The sequence below is a fragment of the Heptranchias perlo genome, chromosome 27 (genome assembly GCF_035084215.1).
Source record: "Heptranchias perlo isolate sHepPer1 chromosome 27, sHepPer1.hap1, whole genome shotgun sequence".
Taxonomy (NCBI): Eukaryota; Metazoa; Chordata; class Chondrichthyes; order Hexanchiformes; family Hexanchidae; genus Heptranchias; species Heptranchias perlo.
The window spans coordinates 8732383-8752277 of NC_090351.1; the positions used below are offsets into that span (position 1 = coordinate 8732383).

At 46.6% G+C, this 19895-nt stretch overlaps 1 protein-coding gene across 4 annotated transcripts in view; it reads left to right on the plus strand.

Moving 5' to 3' along the window:
* The window catches only part of LOC137344386 (ras association domain-containing protein 8-like), a 93909-nt gene extending 86860 nt beyond the window's left edge, over positions 1-7049 (plus strand). For all 4 annotated transcript variants that reach the window (XM_068007287.1, XM_068007288.1, XM_068007289.1 and 1 more), the window contains one exon: positions 5599-7049. In XM_068007287.1, coding sequence (XP_067863388.1) covers positions 5599-5705 — 107 coding nt within the window. In that variant the 3' untranslated portion in view covers positions 5706-7049. The remainder of the gene's footprint in view (positions 1-5598) is intronic.
* Positions 7050-19895: the final 12846 nt, after the last annotated feature.

A 19895-nucleotide genomic window follows, 5' to 3' on the forward strand; every position in this document is an offset into this window, starting at 1 on the left:
TATTCAATGACTCAGCATCCACAGCCCTCTGGGGTAGAGAATTCCAAAGATTCACAACCTTCTGCGTGAAGAAATTCCTCCTCATCTCAGCCTTGAATGGCTGACCCCTTTATCCTGCAACTATACCCCCTAGTTCTAGACTCTAGCCAGGGGAAACAATGGGCCCAATTTTACCAGGGGTGCGGGTTCCCGGCGGGTGGGCCAGCGGGCGCGTTGGTAACGCGCCCGGTGAAATTAGTGGGTTTCCCGCGCGATCGCAGCAGGCAACGCACTAATTGGATCCACTTACCTGCTCCCCCGGGTTCCCCGCTGCTGATCTGCGCGTCGGGCGGGCTGCGCATGCGCAGTAAGATCTGTCAGCTGGAGGCGCTCTATTTAAAGGGGCAGTCCTCCACTGACAGATGCTGCAACCAATAGCAAAGATGACTGCATGGAGCAGCCCAGGGGGAAGGCTGCTCCCAGTTTAATGATGCCTCACTCCAGGTATCAATACATGGGGCGAGGAGGAGGGGGAGGACAGAGATCTTCCACCCGGCGGGCGGGAGGAAGCGGCCCGCCTCTGCCACCAGGAAGGCCTGGCTCGAGGTGGCAGAGGGGGTCACCCGCACCACCAACATATCGCCCATCTGCACACAGTGCAGGAGGCGGTCCAATGACCTCAGTAGGTCAGCCACAGTGAGTACACGTAGTCTTCCCCCAACACTCCGTCTGCTACATCACTGCCCCCACCCCACATCTCCTTCGGCACTGCCAACACTACTCTGTCACATCACCCCTCATACCCACTCAAACCCCATCCTCATCTTACCTGCACCTACTCACCTCGCCAGTACTCATCCCGCCACTACCACTCAACCAAATCCTCATACAATCTCATGGCTCTATCCCATACTCACCCTCTCGTGCATCTCTCTCACGGCCAGCCTCACTCAACCTGCCACCACCTGTGCTGCAGCCACAGGGCATGCATCACATATGTGCAGTAGGCAGCGTAAGGCAAACGTGTTGTGAGCATGAAGGGGATGCACAAGGGTGTTTGAGGGTTTGTCATGGTTGTTACTTCTATTGAATTTCAGAACAACTCACATCACACATTATATTGGCACCACTACTGCCATGTCTTCGTGAATCCTGTCCAGTTTGTGCAATAAAGCCCACTCCTGGGTATCACTATGAGGACCCACCACTGATGCCACCCATTGTGTCACTACAGAGTGGGTGTAGGTGTATTTGCAGGGCTCGTCTGCGCAGACGACTGAGAGACATCGGCGATGTCCCCGGTTGCACCCTGGAAGGATGCGGAGGAGAAGTTCGGGAGGGCAGTGGTGACTTTGACAGCGACAGGTAGGAAGATGGTGCACGGGCCAGCCAGGAGCAGCTCGGCATGAAAGAGGCTGCAGATGTCCACGGCTACATGTCGAGTGACTCTGAGCCTCCGTGTGCACTGCTGCTCAGAGAGGTCCAGGAGGCTGCGCCTCGGTCTGTGGACCCTGTGGCGAGGGTCATGCCCTCCCTCCTGCTGTACAGGTGGATGTGTCACAGCACTCTGTTGTGGAGCTCCACGTGTCAGAGGTGGACGGCATGGATGGCGAGGCTGGCGAGGCTGGTGATGCTGTTCGCCCTCTGAGGAGGTCATGACTGCAGCTACGGCGGCCCCCATCCGCAAGATATACATCTGAAGGGGTCCGCAAGGTAGGTACATGTCTCCGGACCCCTGGGTAAGTGTGCAGGTTGGTGACTTTGACCGTCAGGAGGAGGGTGGTGGAGGCCAAACTTTGTCCAAAGTGACAGAGTGGCCTCCTGCAATGAGTGAGGGTCTCTCCCCCCCCCCAACCTGTCAAATGGACCTTTGCAGCTGCCACAGGCTGACAGCTGCAACACGTCCATTCCAGCTGGGAGTGTTTCCCCCAGTACGGGAAACAGTCCCATGTTGCTCAAAAATCACACACAGTCCCTTAATCAGGTCAGTTAATGACCTGAAATAGCAAAGTAAATAGCGTCAAGTGGCATCCCGCTGTCTTTAATTGCCTGCGGGATTCCCACCAGCGGGGGCTGCGCGCGCACGCCAGCGGGGAACCCAGAAGTGGGCGGGATCGAGGCGCGATCCGGTCCGGCTCCTGGATTTCGCAATTTTCGAGGCCCCCCCCCGCCGAGAACGCACCCGAGAGCGGGTGCTAAAATCGGGCCCAATCTCTCAGCATCTACCCTGTTTCAATGAGATCATGTTTCAATAAGATCACCTCGCATTCTTCTGAACTCCAGACAGTATAGGCCCATTGTACTCAACCTCTCTTCATAGGACAACCCCCTCATTCCAGGAATTAATTTAGTGAACCTTCGTTGCACCACCTCCAAGGCGAGTGTATCCTTCCTTGGATAAAGAGACCAAAACTGTACACAGTTCTCCAGGTGAGATCTCACTAAAGCCCTGTACAACTGTAGTAAGATTTCCTTACTCTTATGCTCCATCCCCCTTGCAATAAAGGCCAACATGCCATTTGCTTTCCTAATTGCCTGCTGCATGTGCATACTAACTTTTTGTGTTTCTTGTTCGAGGACACCCAAATCCCTCTGAACACCACATTTGATAGTTTCTCACCATTTAAAAAATATTCTGTTTTTCTATTCTATTTTCGATGACCCCCGATCCCGCCCCCCCGTGACTGACCCCCAATCCCATCCCCTATGCCCACCCATGCCCCCTTGCCCACCCATGCCCCCTTGCCCACCCGTGCCCCCGTGCCCCCCCATGCCCCTCCCCCCCGTGCCGCCCCCCCCCCCCCCCCCCAACCCATGCAAACTAAGACTTACCTGCAGACTTACCTGAAGACATCCTCTCTCTGGCTGGTCTCCTGTCCGACTGAGACCAGCTGGTCAGTCGGATGGGAAATCGACAAAAAAAAAAGATGTCCTTACATCAAAATTGTAATTGGAAACCCGTACTAATGGGTTTCCCAACCTCAAATAAACCCCCTGCCCTCTTCACGGCTCCGTTTTAAAATTGAGCCCTTTCTGTCCGCCTCACAGCTTACTTTCCCACCTAGCTTTGTATCATCAGCAAAACTGGATACATTGCACTCGGTCCCTTCATCTTAGTCATTAATATAGATTGTAAATAACTGAGGCCCAAGCACCGATCCTTGCGGCACCCCACTAGTTACAGCCTGTCAACCTGAAAATGACCGGTTTATCCCTACTCTCAATTCTCTGTCCTTTAACCAATCCTCTATCCATGCTAATATTTTACTCCCAACCCCATGAGCCCTTACCTTGTATAACAATCTTTTATGTGGCACCTTATCGAATGCTTTTTGAAAATCCAAACATACTACATCCACTGGTTCCCCTTTATCTACCCTGCTTGTTGCATCCTCAAAAAACTCTAATAAATTTGTCAAACATGATTTCCCTTTCTGATCTGTCACTTTCAGCATCAGGAGTTAGCTGTGAAGCAAATGCTTCCTGATACGTATAAGCATTTTCTATATTGCATAGCACCTGTAACTAAAACTCCATGGCTCAGTAGTAGCACTCTCACCACTCAGTTAAGAAGGTTGTGGGTTCAAGCCCCACTCCAGAGTCTTGATCATATAATCCAGGCTGACATTCCAATGCAGTACTGAGGGAGTGCTGCAGTCAGAAGTGCTGTCTTTTGGATGAGATATTAAACAGACGTTACAGATGGACATAAAAGATCCTATGGCAGTGTTTTGAAGTAGAGCAGAAAAGTTCTCTCCCGATCCTGGCCAATATTTATTCCTCAACCAACATCACTAAAACAGATTATCTGATCATTATCTCATTGCTGTTTGTGGGATCTTGCTGTGTGCAAATTGGCTGCTGCTTTTCCTACATTGCAACAGTGACTACACTGCAAAAATATTCATTGGTTGTTAAGCACATTGGGACAACCTGAGGTTGTGAAAGGCACTATATAAATGTAAGTTCTTTCTTATTATGTTTCATTTTCATGCGTAATATAATTATTTTTTGCACAGAAATAACTATAATAGTCATTTATTTATTATGCACAAAGACATTTTTTTTACTCAAACTGTATAATCTGTTGTCTTTGTATATGTTGTGAATAACAATGGACACTTGTCTTCATTGGAATGTGTACATTGTGCTCTTTCAGAGAAAACACTTGCATTTATATAGCACCTTATCGTGCCCTCAGGACATCCCAAAGTGCTTCACATCCGACAAATTACTTTTGAAGTATGGTCACTGTTGTTGAATACGCAAATACGGTGTCCAATTTGCACAGAACAAGATCCCACAAACAGTACATGAGATAAATGACCTGTTAATTTGTTTTGATAGCATTGGTTGAGGGAGGAATATTCATCAGGACACTGAGAGAATTCCCCACTCTTCATATAGTGCCATTGGATCTCTCATATCTACCTGAACGGGCAGAGTGGGCCTCAGTTTAACGTCTCTCCAATAATGCAGTGCTTCCTCTATAGCGCACGGAAGTGTCTGCCCTGGAGTTGGGCTTGAAACCACAGTCTGACTCAGAGGTGAGAGCACTTCCAGCTGAGCCAAGCCAACACCCATAAAGGAAATCACAAGGATGGCCAGTATGGGAGCTGGAAATATCACACCTGGGAAAATTCTTTACCGTTGTAGTTAAGGCACATTGTTTGGTATGGAACGAGCAGTGTCTGACCTGGGACTGCCTGATGCTGACATTGGGTGGTAAAAGCCAAACAGCGTTCCATCGATTGATACTGATATCCCTTATCTTGATGGCCACAATCAGCTTCCCCTCTCAAAAATCTTACCTTAGGTTAATGTGATTCTGAGCTCCCATGCATAGTCAATGCAAAAGGACTTGCCAACTCCAGATATGGCAAGGATTTTTAATTGGTAAGGTAATTCATATGTACATCCATGATGGTATTCCATTCATAAAATGGAAGCTATTCCTGCTAACATAGTTGTATGTGTTGCAGTGATTGCATGAATGGGAACAGTTTATTGGAACCCAACACATTGGCAAAGAGAGCAATTGTTCTGAATGGCTTTGGTATTATGTTACAGTGCATCGAAACTGATAGAGAGAGGTATCCTAAGTAAAGCAGCATCTGTCTGCCTCTTCTCTCCCTTTCTGGCCTGATGGCAGTGAATTATTCTGGGGTACACTTCCGTGGACATCAACAGACTTCTGGTATCTCACCCAAATGGTCATTCTTCATGTTTGAGTCCAGACACTGAGGCACCAGAATTCCTGGAGTTCCGCTCCCTTAGCTTTAGTGCCAGATTTACACTTGCCAGAGTCACAAAGCTGTTGAACAAAGTGTAACAGAGTGCAGTGAGCATTCAAAAAAGAAATGGACAGATTTCCAATTTATTGGAGATGAGAGGGGTATTTAGGATTTGGGCTGAGGCAAGAGTGGGACACAATGATCCAGTCAATTCTGGAGCAGTGTGATGGATGGACTGACTGGCCATTTTGTGCCCATTTCCATCCAAATTCTCGTTACTCATCAAGAAATATGCTGACATTTCCCTCCTGTGGTCTTTTGATGGCGAGACTCTTGCACTAATGTAATTTATATATTCATCCACATTTGTTCTCTCCTTTCACAGAGTGCCTGCTCAATCCAGACTCCCTCAAGTGTAAAATGCATCCTGAAAGCGAGGATCTCCAGAACGCAATGGTCTCCAGTTTTAACCGAGAAGGGATCTATGTATAACTCCTTCATCCTACACTGATCATGACCCATTTAAGTACAACAGATAACTCCAATTCATGCATGGCCTGTGCTAGCGGGTTTGCTTCTGATGGTGTTAATGGGTATTAGGCGAGGAAAATACAACACTGAAGCATTGGAAGTTTTAGAAAGAGATTTGTTTTTGTCTGAATGTGATGCTTGCTTTAAGGTTTCTGCCACGAGAAGGCAACTGGCATCCAGTTGTATCTTGGATTTGGATTTGGATCTAGCGCATGGACTGGGAATTCTAATTCCCACATTAACAGCATGTACACGGTCTTAGTAGAGTTTAGCCACACCCATATAAGTATATGGATCTGATAGAGAATGAAACTGAACATAGCATGTATGGTGTTGACACTGGTACAATGCACATAGCACCAGTGAGAGGTTGTGGACCGTACACTGAGTCTAACAGTATGTACATGTGCTGGGACAGTCTGTTGAGTATCTGTGTATGTAAATAGATCTGGGACTGCAAGGAACAAGGTGTACATTGTACTAGTAGTCTATTAAGTACTTGTACAGTGTATGTAGGTCTGGAACTATGTCTACTTTGCTAGTCCATTGGGTACTTTAATATGTATTTGGAACCAAGGTCAGCCGTATGTTGCTGTGTTAACACAGTCTATCCGGAACCTGTTTATATATAAAGATCTGACACCGAGGCTGAGACTAATAGCATGCAGACTGTACTTGTACATCCATTGAGTGCCCATGGATGTGACACTGTCAGTAACAGAAAGTTCACTGTTCCACTGCAGTGTGTTGAGTTCCTATGCGTGTACATGGATCACGTACTGAGGCTGAGAGCCCTGTTTTCAGACTCATGGGATGTGTGGTGCACTAGTATAGTTTTCTTATTATCTGCACAACCTTGTATTAAGCTCAAATCTTGTCAATGCATGAAAGATGTAAAACTGGTGCAGAAGTACAGTCACTTTAGAAAACATTGTAAACGCAGAGAAGGTTGAATAATTAGAGAGTTAACACATTTATTTTTTCACAAATAAACTCCAAAGTTTTCCATTATATTCCAACAGCAGATGAAAGCACTGTGTTATTGACTCCAAAAGTACATGAATGAGCGCCTGAAGGAAAGAAAGAAACTCAGTCATTCCTCTTTATTTACAGCTTTTTGTAATAAAAGTATTTCTATAAGAATGTACAGGACCAGTGAAGGACATTTCAGGCCATCTTGATGGCCTCACTGTTCAAAATCAGAATAAACGCTTCAGTACCTACATCCCACAACTGATTTTCTAGTCAAATACCAGTCTAACTCCCTCTTAAAATGACTGACCCTGATTTTAATGGTACAGTGTGCACAAGCCCTGAAGTGGGCGGCAAACCTGAGGAGCCCGGGGACAGGGAGGCCCGACCGATCTTAACGGCCGGGCCTCATTTCCATAAATTTTCTCGATGACGTCGTCGGGACCCGATCTGCATATTTAAAGAGGACCCCGCCAGCCTGGTTCAGTGTCCACTGTGGTAACAGCCACCCTGAGCAGTCCGCTCCAAACATTCACCATGTGAAATGGTTATATCCAATCTGTCCATCCAGCTGCCCTCTGCTGAGCTTCACTGTTGTTGCTGGGACGAAGGTTCTCAGTTGTGCTCTGTGTGGATTTGGGGAGAAGGGAAGTTGAGTGAGTCCACACGATGCCATCATTCCTCTTACAATCTACAGGCTTTTAAAATGCAAGCTTGGTGCCATCTAACCATTACTTCTTGAATAACCCTGGTCTTCCCTCCTACTGTTTCATAGCTTCAGTGGTGTCTTGCAGTGTGGGCCTTGGTCCTTCACCTAGATTCATTGTAATAAATTTAAAAATCAACCCCGAGATCAAAAGCTCAAGCATTTTGCAGATGCAGCCCAATCCTTCAGTGTATGTTAGAGCCTTATAACACACTCCAAGCCAACCGCGGCCACCCGTTCAAGGTCAACATGTATCAATTGACAATTGGTCCATTGTAACTACTTTCGCAGAACAAATTGCTGCATTTTTAGAATTTATCACTCATTTCTCCAACTTGTAAACAAATGTCTCCAACTATTGATAAATGTTAAACGTTTATTTCAAATAAAGTCTGCAATATCTCTATGCACTACCTCCATGCAGGAGTCATTTGACAATGCATGACACCGAGATGCTGATGATGTCATCAAAATCGATACAGGGCTCGTCTCCCTCCAAAAAAAAGTTTGCCAAATATTTTTTCACGCAGGCAATGCCCCTTTAAAGAAGTCACATAGTAGGGTGTATTTTGATGCGACTTTTATCTGCTACTAAGTCTCTAAAGCAAGATCGTGGGACCTCGCTGTCGGTGTGAGAGTTGTCTTCTTTTGTTTTTCACAGTAATTGAAAAGTGTAGCAGACTCACACCGCTCTCTGTGCTGTGCAGCATCCTCTGTACATCACACAACAGGACGAAGGGTGAAGGAAACAAATACCCGCAGCAGCAATGGCATCGCACGCTGGGAATGGAAGAATATTACCAGGATAGTTTAACCCTGAAATTCCTCGGGCCTGGCTTGGCACAAAAATTGCCGTAACCTGAGTGGATGTGGGGTGGAATTTGGATGTGACCCGGTTATGCCAGGACCCTGCCCTTTCTCTGCCCAACAACATTTCTGCTGGAAGTGAGGATGGACGCATCATACACGCACATGAAAGAGGTATATGTCAGTCGATGTATATCCCATCAGGTTATGTCACTGCACTAGTAATCCAGAGACCTAGATTAATAATCCAGAGAACATGGGGGTCATTTTGATTTTGTGCGATAGCGTAAACCGGGTGTTAGCGAATCAGCAGCCCGTTTTACATCCCACCCCATTGAAGTCAATGGAAATAAAAATCAGGAGAGATGTCAAACGGGCTGCCAAATCATTATCACCCGTTTTACACCATCGCACAAAGTCAAGATTACCTGCCATGAGTTTAAATCCCATCATGGCAGTTTGAGAATTTAAATTCAGTTTTAAAAAATGCTGGAAATAAAAAGCTGGTATCAGTAAAAGTGACAGATTGTCGTAAAAACCCAACTGATTCACTCATTTTCTTTAGGGAAGGAAACCTGCCAGCCCTTACCCGGTCTGGCCTCTACATAGCTCCAGTTGCACACCAACATGGTTGACCTCCCTCTGAAGTGGCCTGGCAAGCCACTCAGTTGTATCAAACCACCGCCACCTTTTCAGGGCAACTGGGGAGGGGAATAAATGACGGCTTTGCCAGCGATGCCCGCATCTTGAGAATGAGAAAAATATTATACACTCTAACAGTGCTGGGGACAAGGGACACCCGCCTGCCTTTGGAATCCAGCATTGCTAAGGATCTCAGGTGGACGAGGTGATAAATTGTAAGTGGCCAGATTCCCTACTGCAATCTATTCACTGACACTCCAGTGTAGTGCTGCACTGTTGAAAGTGCCGTCTTTCAGATGTGATGTTAATCCGAGGCCCTATCTATCCGCTCAGGTGGATGTAAAAGATCCCATGGCACTTTTGAGGAAAAGCAGGGGCGTTCTCCCCGGTGTCCATGCCAATATTTATCCCTCAACCAACATCACTAGAACAGATTATCTGATCATTATCCCATTGCTGTTTGTGGGAGCTTTCTGTGCGCAAATTGGCTGTCACGTTTCCCTACATTACAACAGTGATTACACTTCAAAAAGTGCTTCATTGGCTGTAAAGCCCTTTGGGACGTCCTGAGGTCACGAGCGACACTATATAAAGGCAAGTCTTTCTTTCTTTCTTTTTATTCATGTAGGCAAGCTGCCATTTCAGAAGCTGGCAGTGTTTAAAACATTCGACAGCACAACTTAGCCCAGTTACCCTGCAACAAGGCATTGCAGTGGAACCCCTCCCCCAACCTGAGGCAGGGACTGCAGTGGAACCCCTCCCCCAACCTGAGGCAGGGACCGCAGTGGAACCCCTCCCCCAACCTGAGGCAGGGACCGCAGTGGAACCCCTCCCCCAACCTGAGGCAGGGACCGCAGTGAAACCCCTCCCCCAACCTGAGGCAGGGACCGCAGTGGAACCCCTCCCCCAACCTGAGGCAGGGACCGCAGTGAAACCCCTCCCCCAACCTGAGGCAGGGACCGCAGTGGAACCCCCCCCCCAACCTGAGGCAGGTACCGCAGTGGAACCCCTCCCCCAACCTGAGGCAGGGACCGCAGTGAAACCCCTCCCCCCCAACCTGAGGCAGGGACCGCAGTGGAACCCCTCCCCCAACCTGAGGCAGGGACTGTAGTGAAACCCCTCCCCCAACCTGAGGCAGGGACTGCAGTGGAACCCCTCCCCCAACCTGAGGCAGGGACCGCAGTGGAACCCCCCCCCCCAACCTGAGGCAGGGACCGCAGTGGAACCCCTCCCCCAACCTGAGGCAGGGACTGTAGTGAAACCCCTCCCCCAACCTGAGGCAGGGACTGCAGTGGAACCCCTCCCCCAACCTGAGGCAGGGACCGCAGTGAAACCCCTCCCCCCCAACCTGAGGCAGGGACCGCAGTGGAACCCCTCCCCCAACCTGAGGCAGGGACTGTAGTGAAACCCCTCCCCCAACCTGAGGCAGGGACTGCAGTGGAACCCCTCCCCCAACCTGAGGCAGGGACTGTAGTGAAACCCCTCCCCCAACCTGAGGCAGGGACCGCAGTGGAACCCCTCCCCCAACCTGAGGCAGGGACTGTAGTGAAACCCCTCCCCCAACCTGAGGCAGGTACGGCACTGAACCCCCTCCTCCAATCTGAGGCAGGTACGACAAATGGTGCCTGTGCCCATCTGAAGCATTTAATATTCCTGACCGAGGTGCACCATGGAGCAAGGCAGAAATTCAGCTCCACCCAAGATCTGCCCCCCAATAGGCCTCACCGTGAATTTCTTTGCTGTTGTGTGTTACAAACTCATTCTCTTTCTTACACTTCTTGCTTGTCTCGTGAAGGTCCTGACTCATGCTGGGACACCAGGCACACCCTGCTATGTCCCTAAATGCCCTAGGCAGTGAATGTCAACAGGCTATTCAACTGTGGAAGCATCACAAGCCAAGCACATCCTGTACTCATCCAACATCTACATATGATCACTCACTGGGCAGCAATCAGGGGCAGCATCCTAGACTGCTTATTTTCCTACTGTCATCTCAACTGAGATTATAAGCAAAATACTGCAGATGCTGGAAATCTGAAATAAAAACAGAAAATGCTGGAGAAACTCAGCAAGTGAGGCAGCATCTGTGGAGAAAGAAACAGAGTTAATGTTTCCAGTCGAAGAGATTAACTAGCTCAAAAGATACACAGATCGTAGGGCTACCTTAGTCTGTTTGGCACTGTTCTACACTGGACAATGCACTTACCAACTGAATCATGGGAGGGAGCTTATCTTTCACTTTATCAACTAAAAATCAGTCAAATTATTAAAAAAAGAAACTATCCATTACATTTGCAGTGCATTAGTTTGCATTTATAGAGCACTTTATCACCGTGCTCAGAAGCATTACAAATCACTTCAAATACAATGAATTACTTTGAAGTGCCATCAGTGTTCTTAGATAGCCAAACAAGGCAGCCATTTTGTGCACAGCACAGCATTGCGTCGCTGGATCAAAATCCTGGAACACCCTATCTAACAGCACTCTGGGAGAACCTTCACCACACGGACTGCAGTGGTTCAAGAAGATGGCTCACCACCACCTTCTCAAGGGCAATTAGGGATGGGCAATAAATACCAGCCTCGCCAGCGATGCCCACATCCTGAGAATGAATATAAAAAAAGATTCCACAAACAGCATCGAGACGAATGACCACTAAGAACACACTTTCGTTTACATTGCACCTTTTACATCCTTAGGGTGTCCCAAAGTCTTTCGGAAACAATAAATTAATTGTTGGACGAGCAATCACTGTTGCTTTGTAGGGAAATGCAGCAGCCAATTTGTTCACACCAAGGTCCCACAAACAGCAAATGAGATAAATGACCAGTCAATCTGTTTTTGATAGTGTTGGTTGAGGAAAGAATGTTGCCCAGGACTCCGGGACAGCGTCCTGCTGTTCTTCACATAGCGCCATGGTCCTTTAATGGTCCCACCTCAAGAGGCAAAAGGACGACAACTTTGACAATGCTGTACTCCCTCAGTACTGCACTGTGGTGTCAGCCTAGGCTGTGCATTCAAGTCCTGTGTAAGGTCTTGAACCCACAATCCTCTGGCTCAGTTAGGAGAATTATGGCTATAAATGCTGCACTTAATAACCAAATATTTGAATGCTTGAAGACGCCCTAGTAAGAACGGGATATGACGCTCGACTCATCGATCGACAGTTCCGACGGGCCACAGCGAAAAATCGCATAGACCTCCTCAGGAGACTAACACGGGACGCAACCAACAGAGTACCCTTTGTCGTCCAGTACTTCCCCGGAGCGGAGAAACTACGCCATGTTCTCCGCAGCCTTCAACATGTCATCAATGACAACGAACACCTCGCTATGGCCATCCCCACACCTCCACTACTCGCCTTTAAATAGCCACCCAACCTCAAACAGACCATCGTTCGCAGCAAATTACCTAGCTTTCAAGAGAACAGCGTCCACGACACCACACAACCCTGCCACGGTAACCTCTGCAAGACATGCCAGATCATCGACACAGATACCACCATCACACGAGAGGACACCACCCACCAGGTGCATGGTTCATACTCCTGTGACTCGGCCAACGTTGTCTACCTCATACGTTGCAGGAAAGGATGCCCCAGAGCATGGTACATTGGCGAGACCATGCAGACACTGCGACAACGGATGAACGGACACCGCGCAACAATCACCAAACAGGAGGGTTCCCTCCCAGTCGGGGAACACTTCAGCAGTCAAGGACATTCAGCCACCGACCTTTGGGTAAGCGTACTCCAAGGCGGCCTTCGAGACTCACGACAACGCAAAATCGTCGAGCAGAAATTGATAGCCAAGTTCCGCACCCATGAGGACGGCCTCAACCGGGATCTTGGGTTCATGTCACGCTACACGTAACCCCACCAGCGAACAAATGTTATCTGTTTTTAATATAACGGGTCAGTTGCTGTCTTTTCTATGTTTCTACCTCTCTATCTCTGTTTGTTTTTTTTGTTTTTTTTTGGTGATTTGTATATTCGGAGACCTTGCAGGTAACACCTGTCTGTCTGCACACTGATTGCCTTGGCAACGGGCAGTTGAAAAAACTGTCTGGAATCACCAAGCATTGTTCTGTGATTTATAAATGCGATTTCATTTCGAGGATTTCATTTCCAACAACGTTCACCTGAGGAAAGAGAAAGCCTCCGAAAGCTTGTGAATTTAAAATAAAATTGCTGGACTATAACTTGGTGTTGTAAAATTGTTTACAAATATTTGAAGAGATTTATAAGTACCTTTGACATAAGTCTGGAGGTGGTAAGGTATCAATGATCAATGCAATCAAATGCAAATGGTGTCACATTGGTTCGTATTGACGTTTATTGGTATAAAGAATGCTACTTACAGTAAAGGCTGGCTCTTTGATGACAGAGGATATCCCTTGCTGCCCTGGCTAATGAAACCTGTCCATATCCCTTCCATTGGTGAGAAGGAATGGTATAATGAGATTCGTGCCTGCTCTCATATTGTTGGGAAGGACCTCAAATTCCATGAGGGTTATACTGGGCTCATGCTATAACTGGAGGGAGACCAGCAGAACCTTCAGGGCAACAGAATAAATGGCTGTTTACAGCCAAGCACCACTGGCTAATGGAGTTACTTGTAGAACTTGTCTTCAGAATAGTTGCAGCATGCTGTGTCCAACATAACTTCCCCCTGATGATGGACCTTCCCATGGGGAGCCCAGAAGAGAAAGGGGAGCCGGCAGCGAGAGGTCAGCAGCCACTCGACCAGTAGCAGCGACAGGAGGGAGAAGCAGAGGTGGTCGCGGGATCTGGAGGGAAACATAGAAACTAGGAGCAGGAGTAGGCCATTCGGCCCTTCAAGCCTGCTCCGCCATTCAATATGATCATGGATGATCCTCTATCTCAATACTATATTCCCACTCTCTCCCCATACCCCTTGATGCCTTGAGATAGACTAGCCAACACATGATAAACGCTGCCTTCTGCAACCAAAAAGTAAAGAGATGGCCCTCTCTTGCAGCCCTTACATGGACCTGAGCACCCTTGTCCTTAATGTCAACCCAAGATCTTGCCCTTTTCCCTTCAACTATTTGCCAAGCAAAGAAGCTCAATTCTCCTTGTCGGTCCTCTCTATAAGAAACTCTCCAAGTACACAGAAGCACACAACCCAGCCAAAGAACAAACATACTTCTGAACACCGGACTGGATATCACACTGCTATGCACATTTATATTCACAACAAATGCTTCCTTTTCTCACTGTGCTCCCCCCCACCCCACCCCACCCCAACCAACCCTCCGCCAGTGCCTCCCTGTGATGTTCTTAAACCTATCCTGGAGACACTAATTAGTCTGGAGGACTCTCTGTTAGGGAACTGCCACTTGCTCTAGGTGGTGCTACAGTGTTTTGAATTCCAGATATTGGCACAAAGGATGGCATTGGAATTCTGCCAGAAGTGCATTGCTCCTCCAGCACCCTTTTTAAACCATGACCGTTGAGGCCTGAGTCAGGGGCTATATTCTGTGGCCATTCAATTCCCCACATTCAGACTCCACTTTCACCTCTGACTCCTCCAGCACCCTTACGTTTTGTGTCTCACCCAGTGACGCAACTTCATTTGAACTATCCAGATATCCCCCCCCTCCCTTCACCCCCCTGTAGATTTCTCTGAGCTGCTGATTGAGAGAGGAAGGGTGACTGACGAGGTGATTGAAGATGGTGGTTGATTGGGCAGCAGCATCCTGCTGTGACTCATCTAGAGGGAGAGAAAAGGACAAGATTTCAGTACTGTGGGCTGATTACTTCGATGCCTCATCAGCTGTATTTGAAGGAGGCCGACCAGGTTCCTTGCACGAGCGCTCGTGTCTACAAGCCTTGATCATGGCAACCTTCTAAAAGTCCTGAGAAATCTGCAGTTGCCTCTGGCCCTCTAACTCTTCCATCCCCAACAGAGTCTGCTGTCTGCCACTCTGGAATCTGCAAGGCTTCACCTTCCTGTGGCATTAATGGTCTAATATCTGTGGGTTCTCCACCTGTAGCCTGTGACACTGTGTGGTTGTGGGTGACTTTGTCCTGTGATGGAAGGTAAAAGAGAACAGGATATTAGTTGCTTGTTGACAGTATAATAAATTGGATAGCCAGGTGGTGAACGAGAGCCTGGTCTTCAGTTGTTTCCAAGAGATCTACATTACCCACTGAGCACCCCCTAGATAAGTTCTCATATAAATGGATACAAGAAAGTCCCCAATTGATACGCACCATCTGAATACAATTAACACTAATTGATATAAACCATAGGGATACAATTAACGGACAGGAGGGTGGTGTGACTTCTTCTGGAAGTTTCAAATGCCAGCCTATGATAGAGGCTGACATCTGCACAGTTCAGGTGGCAGCACCTGAGGAGGTATGATAATGTGCATCGGTCCGCGAGAGGGTTAATCTGAAAGTTACAATTTCTGCCGGGTTTGATAAAGGCGTTAATAAATTTGCTGAATGGTCACGTAATTAGCAAATGAATTTCAATATAGACAAGTGTGAGTTGGTGCATTTTGGTAGGAAGAATAAGGAGGCCGTATACTCCTTGGAAAAGAAGAGTCTAAATGGGGTAGAGGGGCAAAGGAATCTAGGGGTACAAATACACAAATCATTAACAGTAGAGTCACAAGTTAATAAGGATATTAAAAAAGCAAACCAAGCCTTGGTGTTCATTTCTAGAGGGATAAAATTGAAAAGCAGGGAACTGACTGGCACTGCTACCTCCCTCCGTATTGCTTTCACTTCCTGCTTCAGCGATCTCCAAACCCCTAACAGCTGGTCCCTCCTCTTTTGTATCTCCGCCAGCAGAATATTGATGTCAGACTATCCTGACATTGAAGGATTTTCTTTCTGGCCTCTGTTCCATGGCTACTGATCCCAAGTGTGTTCTTTGCTCCAGTGCCCTTGGGTGTAATCCATGTTGAATATTAGTGGTGTGTCCTTGGTTGTAGCCTATGCTGAATATTAAGGATTAGTCCTGATGGGCAGTCCGTGTGGAATATTAGGTATACTGATACCACGTTGTATAGCCAAATTGTGCAGTAAACAACATTCAACAAATAATTCATGACCTGATCTGCCAAGACCATGGAGTGTACATTCAACATCCCATATTTCTTTAACTGTGTAAATGTACGTACCTTCTTTTATCTCTGCTCTGCTGCAATCTCTGGATTATGAAGTGGAGTCATTGGCCATGACTTTGTTCCACATTTATGATCTCCCCATGACCATCCAGTATGTCCCTCAAGCATCCTGGGCACAGGAGACTGAGAGTGAAAGAATGAATCGTGTGTAGAGCCTGGGTTATGGTGCACTTAGGTAATGACACTCACAACATTATAAAACACCTGCATAGGGGTTATAAGGAGAATCCTTTCCCATTCACGTATGCAAAGAACGTGTAGGTGCAGAGGTCTCAACACGTGTGCTGTTGACAATGCTAAGTACCATACGAAAATCAGCTATGAAATGGGATCTTTGTTAGACGGCTACCTGCTGCCGTTCTGCTTCAGGGAAATGCATCGAGCACCCCTCATTAGCAGTGCATCAATGACCTGCATTCAGCTGGTACATGGTTAACTGACAGATTGCTGCATAATCATCAGAGCATGGTAAGAGCCAGTAGAATAGATGTTTGTCACAGCGGTGACGTTCAATCAGTTAGCAGAAAAGCAGGAGCAATTACAGAGGACGATTCAATGTTGCTGCTGATCCAGCTTAAACTTTTGCAGCAATGTTGTAATGTAAACAAGCGACACAGCTGCCCCTCATTTATCTGGAGTACTATGTTCAGTTCTGGTCACCTCAGGAAGGATATATTGGCCTTCGAAAGGGTGCAGTGCAGATTCACCAGAATGATACCAGGGTTAAAAGGGCTAAACAATGAGGACAGGTTGTACAGGCTAAGCTTGTATTCCCTTGAATATAGAAGATTAATGGATGATCGAATTATGGTGTTTAAGATGATTAAAGGCTTTGATAGGGTAAATAGAGAGGAACTATTTCCTCTAGTGGGAGAGTCCTGAACAAGGGGCATAACCTTAAAATTAGAGCTAGGCCGTTCAGGGGTGATGTCAGGAAGCACTTCTTCACACAAAGGGGAGTGGAAATCTGGAACTCTCTCCCCCAAAAAACTGTTGAAAATTTCCAAACTGAGATTGATAGATTTTTGATGGGTAAGGGTATTAAGAGATATGGAACCAACACGCATAAATGGAGTTAAGATACAGATCAGCCGTCATCTAATTGAATGGTGAAACATGCTCGAGGGGTTGAATGGTCTACTCCTGTTCCTATGTTCCTAAAGCTGATAACCACCTCCAGAGGTGTTTTTGCCAAGCACTGTTGCAGGCAGCATGCCAGTTGCAAATATAAATGCTGCCCCTGGAGGCACCAGCTTCCCCACTTTCTGGCCATAGGTCGGTTAAGCACTCCTCCTGCCCATACCAGCCAGAGATGAAAGTTGCAGTTTGCAGTTTTCAAGCAACTGCACATCCGCCACAGCTGGTGCTATGGAACCCACCCTGTGACGTAAATCGAGCTAATCCCACAGCACACTGCAGAACTGGTTGCAGTTGAAGCAGCACTAAAATGTAGAGGGGGAATAAGACCGTGTGAAAGTGATGGTATATCATTGAGAACTTCTCCACCAAGCCCTAAATTGACACAAGTGTTACTGTTGCACTTAAATCAAGAAACTGGTTCTTTGCCGATATATTTCTTTGAATGGATAATGCCACATCTTTTAGTCTGCTTCTCCTGCTGTTGTAAGGGGACCTCTTTCCTCACAGGCGCAGTTCAGCTCAGGGATGCTGCGCTTGTCCGGCACCCATTGGGGTAGAAAAATCCCCCATCATAGGGCCTTAGGCCTACAGCTGTCCACTTTTTTGGGAGGGGCTGTGTCAGCTTTTATGAAGCTGCTAGTCAGCTTTGGTTTATTTTCTGGTTGGCATGTGTGGACATTAATGCTGCTTTCATGAAACAATTAAATGACATCTGTCTGCATAATTGCTGTTTAACGTCACTTCTTTTTAAAAAATTAATTCTCGGGATATGGGCGTTGCTAAAAGACCAGCATTTATTGCCCATCCCTAGTTGCCCTTGAGAAGATGGTGGTGAGCCTTCTTCTTGAACTGCTACAGTCCATGTGGTGACATTGCTCCCACAGTGCTGTTAAGTAAGAAGTTACAGCGACGATGAAGGAAGGGAAATATATGTCCAAATCAGGATGGTGTGTGTGACTTGGAGGGGAACTTGGAGGTGATGGTGTTCCTATGCACCTGCTGCCCTTGTCGCGGGTTTGGGATTGTGCCTCGTTGTACGTCTGTTCATTGGCAAAATTTGACCTTGGCTTATTTTAGTCAGGTCAACCTACCAACTCCCAGAGTACCATGGAAAAACTATCTTATCCGGGTGCGATCCAACTGCTGGAGCCATGGAGAAGATAACTATTGAGCTTGCCATGTTGATACTCTAAAAGTCAGTGGCAATCGCATCTATGATGCAACCATGTCAATCTTTAGGCTTTTGGGCTTCCACTGACTGTAATTGGAATCAATTTTCAACTAATCAGATGTCAACTGGCCCCACTACTAGAATGGACAGTGAGTGACAGCAGGCAGACCAGAGCAGGTTAGCACAGCCTCTTTAAACTTATTTTTGAAAGAAAAAGCACAGAATTTATTGGTTTGAAATAAAATAAAAACAAAGTTGAAATAATAAGTGAACAAAATTAGTCTTTAAGGATATTTTAGTATTCTATTTAAAACATTTATTTTAGCTGACATTTGAGCAGCTATCAGGTAGAAATTACAAAATCAAAAGCAAAATACTGCATATGCCGGAAATCAGAAATAAAAACAGAAAATGCTGGAAAAGCTCAGCAAGTGAGGCAGTATCTGCGGAGAAAGAAACAGGGTTAACGTTTCTGGTCGAAGACCTTCTGTCAGAACTGGAAGATGTTAAAGAGTTAAAGTTTTTGAGCCAGGGAAAGGGGGGAGGGAGGGGAGGGGAGGAAAGAACAAAAGGGAAGGTCTGCGATAGGGAGGGCACGAGTGATTAAATGACAAAAGGGATGATGATGCAAGTCAAGGAGGGTGGTAATGGGACAGGTTATGAAACAAAAGATCGGTCTAGAGTAGCTGTGAATGGCAACAGCAGAACCATTACCAGCACTTACTGTTTGAAAAAATGGGAGCAGTGATTATGATCTGAAATTACTGAACTCAGTGTTGAGTCCAGAAGGTTGTAAAGTGCCTAAACAAAAGATGAGATGCAGATTGGGTGATCGCTTTGTTGAACGCCTCCTCTCTGTCCGCAAGTGTAACCCTGACCTGCCGGTCCCTTGCCATTTGAATTCCCCGTCCCACTCCCACACTGACCTATCTGAGCCTCGGCCTCTTACAATGTTCTAATGAAGCTCAATGTAAGCTTGAGGTACAGCACCTCATCATTGCTGAGCATTTCCAGCATTTTCTGTTTTTATTATGGGTAGAAATTACAATCGGCTTACCTCAACTGAACATTTAACTTGTTCATACCAAACTCCGCTGTCCTGTATTTTAATGCGTGCATTAAACATTCATACGAGAATTTGCCAATCATAATGTGACCCTTACATTATTAATAACATTAGGATTTGTTGCAGGGAATTGAACTGACCGGGGTGCCTGGAATTCTTTAGATCCATATTCTGAGGGATAGTAATTGGTTTAATTGGTGATTTTCTACTTGTGCACTAATGCATTGCACCTTTGATTATTGAAGAGAACGAAATATAACACGCTAATAAAACAGGTTTTAATGTGACAGTAACAATTTCACAATAAATGCAAACAACTCTAGAGTACTGAAAACAAGCTTTTATTCAACAGCAGGGCCCAGAACAGAACTCACACATTCAGACATTGCAGTAAGTAGTTGTGTCAGAGTGTGTACGCTCCACTCTGACTTTGTATCAGGAGCTTGGAGTATGCAGTTGCTGTTACTGCTTACTATCAGCTA